Genomic DNA, 15818 nt, shown 5'->3' on the forward strand with positions numbered 1-15818 from the left:
ATGGCAGGCTTAGGGGCCTAGACACAGCTTCTGTGACAGGCTTACTGGCAGGCCACACCTAGATGCAGGAAAAGCCTTAAGCTGATAGCACCCAGGGATCCACCCAGGGGTGAGGAAGTACCTGACATCCCAAACGTTCCAACCATTAGATAAGGTGGCCAGATGCCCCTGACTCTAGCACACACCTATTTTTGTTTTACAGATACCCCTAGACAATTGTCAGCCAATCAGGGTCCTGGACCCTGGAAATCCCCTTCACCCCAACCTCTGCTATGATAAAAACTCTGCCCCACCTAAGCTCAGGGCTCTCTGCTCTCACCGCTGTGTCGGACAGACAAAGGGACCAAGCTCCAGAGCTTGAAATAAAGGCTCTTTGCTTTTACATGCGGGATTTGGTCTCCATGGTGGTCTTTAGGGGTCCCCACGATCTGGGCATAACACTAGCATTCTCGGCCTCCAGCAAGGACATTCTCAGAATGGCTATTCTGGGGCCCCTGCCCCCCCGGCCAGTGTCTGTCTCCTGCTCTCGTGGCTAAGCGCTGACTTGGGTGTTTCCTCAGCACTGCCAGGCCCTGACGACAGAGCAGAGTTCTTGACAGTGCCCAGAGAGAGGAGAGGAAGGGTGTCAGAAGAAGTTAAGAAAGACAGTTGGTGTTGGCCAATGGAGCAGAGTGCTGGTTGTATCGGTGACCGATGAGTCATGAGCCATAGTTACCTTTCTAGAGCTTTATTAGGAGAGAGAGAGAGAGAGAGAGAGAGAGAGAGAGAGAGAGAGAGAAAGGACGTGCGGAGGGGGGAGTATGGAAGGAGAGAGTGTGGAAAAGAGAACTCATGGAGGGCATGCCCGCTTTTTAGGCTGGGACACCATTGCAGGCTGGTGACGTAATTAAGGACATAATCCTTACAAGTGGTGGCGCAGGCCTTTGATCTCAGCAGAGATTAAAGGCAGACAGGCAGATCTCTGAGTTCAAGGCCAGCCTGGTCTATAGAGTGAGTTCCAGGACAGCCAGGGCTACACAGAGAAAACCAGTCTTGCAAAAAAAAAAAAAGACAGGAGCACTTGCAATAGCAGGCAGGCCCACCCCACCCACCGTCTGTCCTTCCAGGCCTTGTGACTTCTCTATTCACTTGCTCTGTGGCCCTGGGCATTTGTCCAGCTGGGTCAGCTCACTTACCCGTGGATGAGAATTCCTGTCCCCTTTGGATCCAAGCCACCATCTGACAAGCGGGCAGCCTACATACCTATTACCCCTTCACTGCATCTCCGTGTTTGTGCAGTGACTTAGGAGGTGGAAGCAACATCCTGTTTTTCCTGTTTTGGTCCCAGATGTGCCATAGTGGGACCACATCCCTGACCGTTCTCCTTGGTGGCCACGGAACCAGAAGCTGGCCCAGTTCTTCTGGGGTCAGCAGGAGCAGTGAAAAGTCCCTCTTGGGATCTTGGAGTATCTGGCATCCAGTCACAATAGCCAGTCAGTCAATCGTGGTCCTGCTTTGTTGGGTCCAGGGTCATGCAATAATGGGGGACAGACCACCAAAGTCTATTAAACCAGGAGCAAACTTTATTCCAGAAAAATAAAAATAAAAAAAAATTAAAATTAAAATAAAACACTGCAGGGCACAAAAGCTTATCAGTTAGCTGAGACCACAGCCAATGTTGGAATTCTGGGGCTGTGGCCATGGAGGCGGTTACTGCACCCTTTTATAGTATCAGGCACGGGGTGCATGCTAGGAGTCACGTAGAAACAACTATTAAAAGTTAACTTTGGTCCTGGCCATTGTTGGCTATAAGGGGCAAGGGGGTTAAAAGTTAACCCCTGGCTGGCTGTTGACAGAGGAGCTGGCTGTAAAGCAGTGAGCCATTGTTAGTAGTTAACCTTTAGAGCTGATGACTGTCAGTTTTTATCTCTTAAGCTTATAATTTTATATTCCTGAACCCTCCAGCTTAAAGGAAAACAGTCCACTCAGGTGACCACCTCAGGTCGCTTGGCCACTGAGGCTAGAGCAGGAATCTATATTTCTAGAGGGATCTCCTCACCCTGTCTGCACTTAAAAGCTGGCCTACCCGTGAGTGCTTAGTTCCAGCAGGGCCGGGCCTCTGACTCTAGGCTGGAGGCGGGTAGTTAGGAGGGGGCTGGGCAGGAAAGCTGTTGCACAGGTTCCCTAGCCCAGGCTGCAGGCAGTGTTTGAGGGCCACCGGGGAAACAGCTCTCCGGCCTCAATTGTTGCCAGCTGCCAAGGACAGTTTAGGGCGAAGCTGTTTTTTATTTAATGTGGGAGATTGAAATGTCTCCTTCCTTCCTCCCTCCTGGAGCACCCTGGCTCCTCTGACTGGCTCATCCATAATCGCCAAGTGTTTTATTATGTTAAATCTGCAGCTTTATAAATACAGATGAGCTAGATTTACATTTTGGAGATGTGGGAAGAAATCAGTCCCCTGGGGTCCTGAGCTCTCACTGGCAGGGGAGTGAAGTGGGGGTGGGCCACCCTCCTCCAGCATCCTGGGGTGGTGTGGTCCCTCAGCCGGCCTCATACCTGGAGTAGAACACTAGGCAAGCCAGCATTTGCCTAGATGACCCTAGAATCCTCGGAGCTTCCATCCCAAGCCACCCTCCCTGCAGGAGGAAAGGTGATGTACTACCACAGTGTATGTAAGGCTGGCCTCCATCTTCATGGCATCCAGCTTCAGAACATTGAGAATGGCTTCTATGAGGCTTCTGGGGCCCTGGGGCCTGTGCCAGAGGGTGCTTAGGCAGGACCAAGAGAGCAGGTGGGAAGGAGCCCTGGGCAGGTAAGGGACAGGTACAAGCAGTCCCGTGGGTGCCTTTGCTGTTTGCTCCTCTTGGGGGACTTGAGTAAGAAGCCACCAATTCCTGCCCAAGCCCCAGGCACCCCACAGGACCCTGTTACCATAACTTGTGATAGGAAGTGGCTAGAAGCAGGGGGAGGTGTGCAGCTGGATAAACGCCTTGCACTCCACCTCCTCCTTCTGTGGTCAGTCTCTGCCTCCAGCAGTCCTTACCAGGTGCCCAGGCAATCAGTTCAAACTGGCATTTGTACCAAGATGTCACCAAGTAGATTTCTTCAGTAGCACCTCCTTATCACCCAGAGCAGCCTCACTTTGGAGACGAGGAGGAAAGGAACCGGGAGAGTGAATGTTTGTCTGAGGTCGCACAGCAAATCCATGACAAAGCCAGGCCGTGTGCTCTCTCCTACCTTGTGGGTGGGTAAATGGCTCCTTATGCCGTGAAGGTGGCACTCTGTGGGGCAGGTAAGTGTGTAGGGTCACCTTGAGCATCCAATCTGAGGCTTGCCTGCAAGCCTCCAGGGTACTGGGGTTCATTTGTCATAATAGCTCTTGTGGGCTCCAGAGGTCCAGCCGTTCTACCTGGCCCTCCCTCCTGCCCTACCTTGTCTGAAGCCCCACAGAGTCTAAGAAGAGACACCCTAAGTGTGGGGTCCTAGTGGTTATTAAGGCTAGAAGTTTCCCCAAAGCAGGCCCCCAAACAAGGAAAAGTTCAAGAGCGCGTAGTAAATTTGGGGGTGAATGTGGAGAGAGCAAGAAAGTAGCCAGGAGAGGAGGCCTTGTCACCAGCCCCACAGAGAGCCACCAGAGCCCTCTGGAATCTAAAAGAGCCCTCCACCCCCCCAGAGGGAGCTAGGATGGGAATCCACCAATCTCACCGGCAGTTGGCTGTAGGCTGTCATGTCCAACCTAACCCTGGGCCATAATGTCCTGAAAGTGTCTCTGAAATTCAGGCTGTGTTGTTCTCCCACTTGGAGCTCTGATGTCTCTGTGTTAGCAGGGACACTCAGTTACAAACGGCCTGCAGGAAGTAGCCATTTGTTCTCCGACTGAAAGTCAAAGTCAGATTTGCCCTCAGGCATAGCTGCATCCAGGGACTCTTCCTCTTCCCTTGGTCCTGGGGCTCTGTGCATCACCATGGGGGTGCGCTCCATATGCAGTCCTTCCCCACACAGCTGGCTGGACACACTCATGCAGTTACTTACTGCGTGGTCACGTGCAGTCCCCTGACTCGTGGTAGCCAGGATCACCAGTGGCTGTTCTTTGAATTTGGACTGGTGTGGGTGCCATGGCCCACCACCTCCATCATACTGGCATGAAGAAACACTTTCTCCCAGAGAGGAGATGCTGGCAGACAAGCCTGCAGACCCACCCTGTGCCCCCTCTGAAGATTAAGGCCTGGCTCATAAGGCAGATGAGATGCTCACATGCAGACTAGGGTTCCGCCGGTCTCCAGCTCATCCCGGCAAGGCTCAGCCAGACTCTTGTGTCTTCCAAGGACGTACATGCTCTCTTCCTTGAAGCCCCCCAACTGTGCTCTGAGATGTCACCAGCTCTCCTGCCAGAGTATCTAGTACTGGAGTACACTGAGTCCTGCCACCCTGGTGTGTGTACCTGTGCTCCAGGAGTTCAGTCATCACCCAGTGTTTGTGGGTAAGACAGTCATCAAGACACAGGGTCACAGAAGAGCCTGGGCTGGGGCTAAGCTCACCTAAGATCCCATCCCAGCTTCCAGGGACTCCCTCTGTGTCCTTCCCCTTACGAAGGGGAGGCAGTTTCATTCTCCCTCCAGTCCTGAACTCTCTCTCGGGATCCAGAAGTGGCATCAGCCAGGGGCAGGAGTTCCTTGTACTAACACTTTCCTCCCTCCGTGTAAATCACATCACACCTAGCTGTGTACACAGATCTGTCCTTTCCTACCTTACACAGTGGACTTTGTTGTTGTTGTTTTAATCCAGAAAGCATCTCTGTATCTCATCGGGCTTTTCTCCCAGCCCCCACTTTCTCTCTGGCAACTGGGGAATGGAATTGAGCATCTAATCAGACTTAGAGCTTATTCTAATCTGATGGTTTGAACAGCCTTGGCATGGTGTTCTCTCTGTTACGGTAGAGACGTGCACAGCCATCTCCGATGGTCCCCATCCCTGCCCTCCTCCCTGGTCGGTGGGCTGGGGAGGTAGCTGGAGCGCTTGACTTGGATACAGGGTAGTGCTTTTATGGAATGCATGGGGGTCCTGGCACTGGACTGTCAGGGTATGGTCTCAGCAGCTGCTGTCCCAGCTAAGACCATCTAGGAGAAATGTTATGAGAGCTCCCAGGCTCACAGCTGAGTGATCTTAAGCCCAGATCCTTAAATGTTTCTGAGCTCAGCTTCCTTACCTGTGAACAGGGAGGGGATTGAGTATGTCTGTCTCACAGAGCCAGGGTGGGAGGTGCGTGAGGTGAAATGTGGAGAATGTTTAGAAGAAAATTGGGCACAAACCAAGTTCTGTGACATCAGTGATGGTGATCCTCTTCCCTTGCCCATGACCACATCTGGAGAAGGGAGCCGGGGTGGTTGTGCAGTTTGAACACTAGATGGGTCTAACAGGCGGGCAGTGATGAAGGAGGAGAAGTGGGGTCTTGCCTGGTGTCCTGGCCTGGAGCCTCACAAGTTGGTGACAAGTGCCAGTGTCTACTGACCTTGCACTGGGCTCAGCTCTTTGTGCTGCATAAAGGTCTCCGGAGCCTCCCCTTCCCCCATGGGTAGACGGACACCCCCTCTGCAGAAATGGAAGCCAGGCCCCCAAGTCTCTTCCTGGGTGTCACAGGGCTAAGGAGCAGGAAGGCAGAATCTGAGGCCAAGCATCATAGTGTTGAAGTGAACAGCCCGCATGTTGAACTCGCCCCCTTCTCTCTTGTGGCTCACCAGCTGACCCATGTAGAGGCCTGAGGGGAGTCCAACCATCTCCCCCTGCTTCTGGTCCTCTCCCCAGGGTCCAGGTGCATGTGCGTGTCCTGGCCTCACTGTCCGTCTCACTGGTCATCTTTGTGGTTATGATTGTGCTGGTGAAGGTGGACACTTCCTCCTGGACCCGAGGCTTCTTCACGGTCACCATCGTGTGCATGGCCATCGTCAGCGGCTCCTCCACCATCTTCAACAGCAGCGTGTATGGCCTGACAGGCTCGTTCCCCATGAGGAATGCCCAGGCACTGATATCAGGTGAGAGCCCACCATGAGAGGGAGCCACAGAGAAGGAAATGTGTCCCGGGTCCCCTGTGTTTTCTCAGTGTCCCCAAGTGAACCATCCTAGACTGGGTAGCTGAGAGTCGTTCATTCTGCTCAGTATGCAGCTTGGACAGCGGATTGAGAAGACAGTTGGCTCTCCACTGCTCCACCCAGTGTCCACCGGGGGGGGGGGGGGTGACTCGATTAAGGCCTAGGGCTGGGTGGCATTCCTTGTGGCCCTCGCTCTGTTTGCCTGGGCTGTCTCTGTGGCATAGGCCCAGGCTGTACAGAGCCTGAGTGTCGGAGACGACCCAGGCAGCACTTCATTTTGATGAAGCCATAGAAGCCATATGGGGAACAATTTCTGCAGCCCTTGGCCCACCCAGACTCCAGGTGGGTCTCTGTGGCTCCCTGGAAGGTGTTGAGGTCTTACCAGCAGAAGAGCGGGTAGATGGGAAATAGGATCACAGCCGTGATGGAGGCACCCTGTACCTTCGAAGCATCCTTTCTGAAACCAGCCTACCTTCCTTCCCTTCTTTCCTCCATCCTTCCTCTTTGTCCCTTTTCCTTTCCTTTGGTCCCCCCCCACTGCCATTTCCTCCCTCCTTCCCTCCCTCCCTCCCTCCCTCCCTCCCTCCCTCCCTCCCTTCCTCCCTCCCTCCCTCTTTTCTGTCTTTCTTTCCTTTCTAGTTTTATGGAGGCTCCACCCTCTGCCAGGGGCAGAAAGATGAACCAGACTGTGTCCTATCAGAGCCAATAGCCTAGTGACTAAGCTCCTGGTTCCCCGAGACTGTGCCAGGCTGTGGCTTGCTCGGGCCCTGACTTGGGGCATCTCTCTAGCTGAAGTCTGGAAGTGGATGCTAAGCCTGTTACGGGGAACTTTCGCTGTTTCCTCTCTCACCTAGATGGCCCCACAAGGTAAACAGAGCTGGGTCAGTTAGCATCTGCTTTATCTGAAGACCACTGTCCCCTAAAGCAAGCCCGGAGGCTGCTGTCCTCTCTGTCCCCATGTGTCCCTGGTGTTCAGAAGACTGCTTTAAACACTTGCCTACCTGAGAAGAATTGCACAATGCGCAGGACTGTATCTGTTAGTTAATATGCCAGGTAGGATGTGTCAGGGATGACAAGCACCTTGACAAGCACATATCCCCTCCCTGCTCTATACCAGTGCCAGACATCACTAATAGATCCCTATCTTTCCTCTTGAGCCTCTAATTCCCTCTCAAGCCAGCACTTGAGGCAATTACTCTCTTTGGATCAGAGTCTAGATATGAGCTCCGTCTGTTTGCCATTTTTGATATAGGATTAGGCTTCGCTTCTATCCCAGGAAACCCTTGGGCCTAAAATAAAATAAAAATGAACTTGTCACTGAGTTTTCTGAGTACAGTCAACATGCTCCTGGCGTTGCTTCAAGAAAGGCAGGTCTGGGGCTGAGCAGAACAGCCATCAAACGCTAATCCCTCTGTCACCACTGGCCTCAAAAAGAGGCTCTTATCCCCTCATCTCCCTCCGTCCTGGTGGAGTTTTTCAGCACAGCTTCAGCCCTGCTGGACACCAGCAAGGGCAAGTGTCCCCTCTTGTCCACCTGTAGAACTCCAGAGAAGAGTGTCTCTTGGGAATTTTTTTTTTTTTTTGAGTCTATTTTTGGAAGAGTGGGAGATGCCAGGTATGGCAACACACACCCATAACCTCAGTACGTCACAGACTGAGGCAGGAGGAATGTATCAGGCCAGGCCAGGCTACATAGTAAGACTCTGTCTTAAAGAGTAAAAAGAGTAGGTGAAATTAGGACTTAGATGATGGCACTGAAGGAGGGTAATGTGTGGGGCCCTCCCTGGTACCAGGCCAGCACCCTGGACCAGCTGAGATGCCTCAGTCTCCCCGCGGTCCCAGCCCCCTTTGCTTTTTGTCCAAAGGAGCCCATCTGTGAATTCCGCGCATGTTGGCATCCGAGGAACAATTCATTTGTTTTGTGCTGGTGTTTTTCTTTTTTTTTTTTTCTCAAAGTCCTCATTTGCATGTATTTCCATAACTGATGAGATAGGGGGAGTCGTGAAGGATGAGCTCCCGGAGGCCCGGTTTGTGGCTGCCGATAATATTGTAGATTCAAGTTGGAAGGGAGAGGGGATCAGTCAGTGGGGCTGTTAAGATCTCTTCTTCCTCCGGCGGCCACCAAGCGGCTCTCTGAGCTAACCCCACTTCTTCCAGAGCGCCCAGGTGGGGATTACAGCTCCTCAGAAGTGGGGGCCCCCCCTGGCCAAGGGTTTACCCCGTTGCTGCCGCTTTGATGTGTGAAAGACCGGAGCAGCCAAACAGTTAATTGGGAATCTGAAGATTTATTTGGCGCTTGGCTCCTGTCTGCGTCAGACTCTGTTTAACATGTAATAATCCTTTTAATCCTCATAGCCGTCTTAAGGGGTGGCCGCTCATCACACTCCCACTTACAGACGAGCAAGCCGAGGCACAGAAAGGTCAAGAGGTGTGTCAGGGAGCACACAGCCCAAAGTGGTCAAACAGGGATTGGGTTCTGTTTGTTTGTTTGTTTGGAGACAGGGTTTCTCCGTGTTGTTTTGGTGCCTGTCCTGGAACTCACTCTGTAGACCAGGCTGGCCTCGAACTCACAGAGATTCCCCTGGCTCTGCCTCCCGAGTGCTGGGATTAAAGGCGTGCGCCACCACCACTGCCCAGCTTGGGTTCTGATTTAAGCGTGAATCCCCTCGATCACTCTGCTTGTGTGTGTGTGTGACTTTGAGGCCTCAAGTCCTGGCTTCCAGCCCCACCTGGGTTGTTAGAGCCTGTCTGGGGGAAATTGGAAGAATTTTCCATTGGAACCAAGGGAAGTTCCTGCAGTTGCAGGAGAGACAGTAAGGTGGACAGAAACACTTGCCCACTGTTCAAAGCTCTGGAACTCAGGCTGCAGGGACCCATGCCTCCATCCCCAACCTCCTTCCCAGCTTCAGATGCTGTGAGCACCAAGGTGTTTTCAGTGTGTGTGTGTGTGTGTGTGTGTGTGTGTGTGTGTGTGTGTGTGTGTGTGTGTGTGGCGGCAGGGGTGGGTGGGGGGGTTGACTTCTGAGGCCATGTGCCTTCCTGAGCCTACTGTGATGTCCTTGTGGTGTCCTCTTGCTCTCTACAGGAGGAGCCATGGGAGGGACAGTCAGCGCTGTGGCCTCACTGGTGGACCTGGCAGCATCCAGTGACGTACGGGACAGCGCCCTCGCCTTCTTTCTCACCGCAGCGGTCTTCCTTGGGCTCTGTGTGGGGCTCTACCTACTGCTGCCTCGGCTGGAGTATGCCAGGTGAGGTCCCTCTGCCCTGCCCTGCCCTCCGCGTCTGGTCATCCGATTGGATCATAGGTCCCTGTCCTTATGAGTTGCCTCTTCCCCAGGACTGTGAGTTTTAAGAGGGCTGTAGCATCTAGGAATCTTGTTCCAGGGGGGTCCCCCAGTTGCTGGGTGAATTGGTCTTGGGTGGGAGACGCTGGCTTTGATCACACCTCTGAATCACTAGGACTGGCGAGCTTGGGGTTCGGGAAGACTGAGTGGTGGAGGTGGGATTGGGCAAGAAAAATAAGGAGTAATGGTTCTTTTTTTTTTTTTTTTTTAAGATTTATTTATTATGCATATAGTGTTGTTTGTGTGTATCCCTGCAGGCCAGAAGAGGGAGCCAGATCTCATTACAGATGGTTGTGAGCCACCATATGGGTGCTGGGAATTGAACTCAGGACCTCTGGAAGAGTAGCCAGTGCTCGCGTAACCTCTGAGCCATCTCTCCAGCCCTGGAGTAATGGTTCTTAACCACCATTTACGCTCACACATTTCTGGTTCTCTTAAGGTTATGGTTATTAGTTAACATTTCCATGTGCAGGTTAGGAGACCAGGGGTCAGGGAGCCGGGAGGTAGCAGGGACTCCAAACTCCTACTTTTAGCTCCCTGCCTGTGGGCGCCCTGGTTTCTCAGAAGTTGCACCCATGTCTTTTGTGCTTTCTACTGCTCTTTAAAAACAGAGACAGGGGCTCAGGAGGTAACTGAGTTGGTGGAGTGCTTGCCTTGAAAGCAGGAAGCCCTGGGTTCAATCCCCAATGCCTCACACACCAGGCATGGTGGCACGTATTTGTTATCCTAGCACTTAGGAGGTGAAGGATGGATGGAGGATCAGGCAGCCCTCCTTGTGGTATTTAACCTTAGGGCTGTTTCCAGAGTGGTACTGTGGCCTTGAGGGTCTTTTCTTGTCTCATTCCGTTGTCTCTGAGTGGAACGACACTTTGAGAGTCCCCACAGTGCCTGCTTTCATCACACCCCAGTACTACCTCCATCAGATGGTGTTTATCAGTTCACCTGGGCAGGCCAAAGACTTTCCTGCTGGGCCTCCTGGGGCCCTGCTGTACGTGAAGCATCTGTATCTTAGATGATTAAACCCGGGACAGGAATCCTGTTTGCAGAAACTCATGCATGGGTTGGGGCTTGTGGAGGGCTGAACACAGAGGTCTGCACTATTTCTCACTTCAAGGGAGCTCCCAGCGCATGCTCAGGAGCCGCCGATAAGCCCGGAGTCACCAGATGACTCCCACCCCTGGCTCAGCTGCCCTCAGCCATGAGCTGGGGGACATTGGCTTGGGCTTCCAGACCTCCTGTGCTGGCTGGTCTTATGTCAACTTGACGTAAGCTAGAGTTATCTGAAAGGAGGGAGCCTCAGTTGAGAAAACACCTCCATATGATCCATTTTCTTAATTAGTGATTGATGAGCGAGGGCCCGGCCCATTGTAGGTGATGCTGTCCCTGGGTTGGTAGTCCTGGGTTCTATAAGATATATATTACAGCCATTGTAATATGTCCTTTCTACACACGCACATGCACACGTATATATATATATATATATATATATATATATATATATATATATATATATATATATATATATGCATATATAAAACCAGTTCTGTTCCTCAAGCAGCGAACCCTGACTAATACATCAGTAGACCAACATCATGAGTTTACAGTGGTCAGAATTTTAAAAGGATGAGATACGTGCTGTCACAGAGAGAAACAGATGAGTCACTTTGCTCAGAGCTTGCAAGGGACAGAGCCCAGATAAGTGGCACTTTCTGTCTGAAGAGCAGTTTCTAGCTAGCAGAACTATATTCTAGTTTGATTATATTATAGTTTTAGCAGTAGCAATAGTGTGTTTTCTTTGTCTTTGTTCCATTGAGCTGGGGTCTCCTTGAGATTGCAGTGTGCTGGAAGATAACCTTGAACTCCCGATGCTCCTGCCTCTACCTCCCAGGGCCTGTGATCACAGGTGTATACCACTGTGCCTGGCTTCTTCCTATCAATCTACTTTCAATTTTGTTTAAAATTTGTATTATTACCATGTATGTATGGTGTGCGTGTGTGCATCATGGTGTGTATATGGAGGTCAGAGGACAACTTAAAGACATTTGTTCTCTCTGTCCACAATATAGGTTAAAAGTGCAAACCTTTGAACCCACTGGTCTTTTCTAGAAATACCCTGCCAAAATACTCGGGGATGTGTGTTCAGGTGTATGCATGCATTACACTCTGCCCTGGGTCTGGCAGTACTGAAAGGCTGGGCCACCCTGAAAGTCATCTGTAGGGGAGCAGCAATTCAAGTGTGTGCTAAGCTGTGCTTCAGTGACAGAAGGGAGGGACACAGAGCCACGTGTGTGACAGGAGGTGACAAAATGCTGGGGTTTCCTGCTACAATTGGGCTGCACTTTCACCAATAGTGTCCACTGGGCTCTCTTCAGGGACTCCAGTTCTGCCACACAGTGCCAACACAAGTTAGTGTTGTTCAGACTGTGATAGGTGTGTGTTTATGGATGCTGGGAGGCATGACCTAGGCTATTGTGGGCGTTATTTGTAAAATGTATTTAGGCATTATGGCTGAGGTCTTAAGAGCTGTATAGCTGGACTACATATTCAGAAATCTGTGTGTGTGTGTGTGTGTGTGTGTGTGTGTGTGTGTAAAACTTCTCAAGGTTGTATATATGTGGGGAGGGGCTGTTTTTGCTTATTTTTTTGAGACAGGGTTTCACTCTGTGGCCCAGGCTACCCTGGAACACACTCTGTAGCCTAGGCTGGCTTCAACTCACTGTGTAGCTAAGAATGACTTTGAACTTCTGATTCTTCTGCCTCTACTTCCTGAGTGCCAGCGTTACACATGAGCCACCACGTCTGGTTTAGGTGGTGCTGCGGATCAAACCCAGGGCCTCAAAGATGCTAAACAAGCACCCTGCTAACTGAGTCACACTTCCGCATCCCTGTTACCCCCTTCGCCACACCGTTTTAGTTGTTTGGTTTTGAGACAGGGTCTCACTACGTAGCTCAAACTGGTCCCAAACTCACTGCAATCCTTCTGCCTCAGCCTCCGAAGTGCCAGGGTTGCAGGCCTGAGCCATCACCCTGCTTATATTTTATATTTCTGAATTTTTTAAAAAAATTTACCTAAGCCTCCCCTTTCCACCACAAAACAAAGCCAGGCCAGGGCCTCCACTCACCATGCAGTGATACTGGCCCGTTTCCTGCCCCTGCACATGGTGTGGTCCAGGGACCGGGGTCCAGTCTGGCGGGCTGGCCAGGGATGACACAGGCCATCTCCAACAACCTGTTCCTCCCGCATCATGTTGTGAGACCCTGGCCAAGAGGTTCCCAGGGCTTGGGCTTGGCCTGCTGGGTCTCTGCAGGCTGCTCTGAGTACCCCACAGTGGTTATGCAGACTCTGAGGTCTCCTTCTGTGTCCCTGGAGTTACTGAATGAGCGGTTCCACAGTGACCCACTGACCATGTCACTGTCCCTCTGCAGGTACTACATGAGGCCAGTTGCCCCAGTCCACATGTTTGCTGGTGAAGACAGCCCATCACAGGACGCTCCTGGCACCTCCTCGGTGGCCCCTGGGTCCAGAGTGGTACACGCGCCACCCCTCGGACCTATCCTGAAGAAGACAGCTGGCCTCGGGTTCTGTACCATTTTCCTCTATCTTATCACTGCCCTCATCTTTCCTGCCATTTCCACCAACATCCAGTCCACGCACAAGGGCACCGGCTCCCCGTGGACCTCCAAGTTTTTTGTGCCCCTCACTGTCTTCCTCCTTTTCAACTTTGCTGACCTCTGCGGCCGACAGGTCACAGCCTGGATCCAGGTGCCAGGTCCCAGGAGCAAGGTGCTCCCCGGACTGGCACTGTTGCGTGTCTGCCTCGTGCCCCTCTTCCTGCTCTGTAACTACCAGCCACGATCACACCTGACTGTGGTGCTCTTCCAGTCCGACATCTACCCTGTGCTCTTCACCTGCCTGTTGGGGCTCAGTAACGGCTACCTCACCACCCTGGTGCTCATCTACGGGCCCAAGATCGTGCCCCGGGAGCTGGCGGAGGCCACCGGTGTAGTGATGTCTTTCTACATGTCTGTGGGCTTGATGCTGGGTTCAGCCTGTGCAGCCCTGCTTGAACACTTTATCTAGGAGGGGCGGCGACGGATGTGTGTACTGTGCGAGGCTTGGGCCCTTGGGAGAGTCACAGGGGGAGCCGAGGTCTCAGATGGTGTTAAGCGAGGGGCTGGTGTTTCGTTTGGTGCAGAGCAGAGCCCACTTGGGCTGCCTTTCTCTAGGGGTGCTTTGGAGCCACATCCTTGCACATCCTGTGCAAGGAAGGAGACATTCCAGACACAGTCCAGCATGGTGGCTTATACTTTTAATCCCAGCACTCACAAGGCTAAGCTGGAGGACTGCTGTGAATTCGAGGCCAGTCTAGCAACATAGTAAAACCCTAACTCAAAAAAAAAAAAAAAAAATAAGCTAAAGCGAAAACCCTGCGACATTCCAAACACTTCAGGAGAACACTCCAGAGCCATTTGAAGGACACAGTTGTAGCTAGAATATAGTGCTTGTTTCTCGTTCATGAAGGAAGCCCTGACTCCCATCCCCAGCACTGCATAAACTGGACATGTTAGTAAAAGCCTGTAACCGTAGCACTTGAGAGGTAGAAGCAAGAGGATCAGAAGTTCAAGGTCATCCTCAGCTACATAGAGAGTTTGAGGTCAACCTGGGCTACATGAGACACTGTCTCAAAAACAAAAAAGAAAGTACAGTTGTAAAGAGGGGGTTTGTTACCCTGGTGGCTAATAAGTAGCTTGTCTAACTTGTGTTCTCACAAGGCCAGAACCCAGCCTCAACTGTTTCCGCCTGACAGCAAGCTGGGAGAGAATCTTCAGTGTTTCCTCCACTGAAGGTGGCTCCTGATTTCAAGGTCCCCTCTGCTATGGCCAGTACTCAGACCTAGGGCCCAAGCATGTGCTGATCCCTGGGCTCTGCGGGTAAGAGTAGACAATCTGGAAAGACCCACAAGGCGGGCTTCCTAACCCTTCCTGCCTGAGGCCTGGGCTCCTGAAGTCTCTCTGTGTCAGGGACTGGGCCTGGTAGGCCTGGTCTCCAGATGAGGACCATGTGGCCCAGTGGCCTGCAGCCTATTTAGGGCAGGGGAAGTACAGTCATGTTTACAGCCTGTTGGGGCACTTGGTTCAAGGGCATAATAAATACTGGGGTTCTCAATGTGAGCATTGTTGGTGTCTCCCTCAGTTGAGGTCTTGGCAGGAAGCAGTGTGCTGAGATTGAGTGATGTGGAGGGATGAAGGGACAGGGACGGGAACCCCAAGGACTTGGGGTACACTACCTTCCCCGTTGCTGTAACAAAATACCCAAATAAAGCTGCTTGAGGAATGCAAGGTTTCTACTGGCTCACGGTTTAAGAGGGGCACAGTCCCCTGTCATCAGGGTGGGAAAGGCACAGCAGTGGATGTGGAAGTGGCTGATCACACTGTACCCGCAGTCCAGACCTCAGCCCATGGGATGGAGCGATGCTGCCCACCTTCAGGGTGGGTCTTCCCTCCTTAGTGGTACTCCTCTGGAAACATCCTAGCAGACACTCATGTCTCTATGGTAACTCTAAATCCAGTCTCATAGACAATGGAGATTAACCATCATGCTATTGAAGACCCAGTAAGAGCGAGGCCCTTCACACTTAGCCTGAGGAAGGAGAGCCCTTCTATAGTGTAGGCATGTGACCTTGCTTGGGGCAAGCAGGGTCAGGCCCCGACAGCTGTGAGGCAGAGACTCCCTCCTCCACCCACCCACCCTACATACATCCCTAAGGATTGCACAACTGCCTGAGAGGGTGGAAACGTGAGCTGAGGGTGGGCAGGAGGATGTGCTGCCTGAGGTGTTGCCCAGCAGGGCCAGCGTCACCTTTGCTGCGGAGGTCTCCAGACGTCAGTGCCATGCTCACTGTTGCTCAGCAGAAATCAGGGTTCAGTTCCCGACAGTTGCAGTTGGGATGGTTTTGGGAGAGGACTTCCAGACTCAGTCACCCCACCCAGGAGACCATGTCCCCTCACATTTGATACACTTGTGTGAAGTGACATGGATACCAAGACCTGGTTTGACAGGTGCCAGGGGCTCCTGAGAGGCTGTTCCTCTGGGAGAAAAGCTGGCTTGGGGATCAGGTAGCTTCACTAGACCAAGCGTCCTTTCTCAAGGTCCCTGCAGAGAGAGGAGAGCTCATCCCCAAGATTCGGCTACCCTCTGAGCCAGGAGCCGATGGAGGAGCGTGGGCTGGGGGATCCTGCAGATGTTGAGTAAGTGGGAGGCAGTGTAATCCCCCCAGTGGCATTAGCTTATGCTCCCTGCCGTCACCTGCTTCACACTCCCACTCCAGCTGAAGGATGGGAGAAGACACCCTTGAGGGGGTTTCTAAACTTGAATCTAGAAAAAAAACAAAACAAAACAAAGGAAAAA

General features: G+C 52.2%; 1 protein-coding gene across 2 annotated transcripts in view; it reads left to right on the top strand.

Annotated features, from left to right (window-relative positions):
• Slc29a3 (solute carrier family 29 member 3) overlaps positions 1-14749 on the top strand; it is a 36217-nt gene extending 21468 nt beyond the window's left edge. For both annotated transcript variants that reach the window (XM_052744902.1, XM_052744903.1), the window contains 3 exons: positions 5782-6008; positions 9151-9313; positions 12836-14749. In XM_052744902.1, the coding sequence (XP_052600862.1) occupies positions 5782-6008; positions 9151-9313; positions 12836-13490 (1045 nt within the window). In that variant the 3' untranslated portion in view covers positions 13491-14749. The remainder of the gene's footprint in view (positions 1-5781; positions 6009-9150; positions 9314-12835) is intronic.
• Positions 14750-15818: the final 1069 nt, after the last annotated feature.

This window comes from Peromyscus californicus, unplaced genomic scaffold, assembly GCF_007827085.1.
Source record: "Peromyscus californicus insignis strain IS unplaced genomic scaffold, ASM782708v3 Scaffold_19__1_contigs__length_69161282, whole genome shotgun sequence".
Lineage (NCBI taxonomy): Eukaryota > Metazoa > Chordata > Mammalia > Rodentia > Cricetidae > Peromyscus > Peromyscus californicus.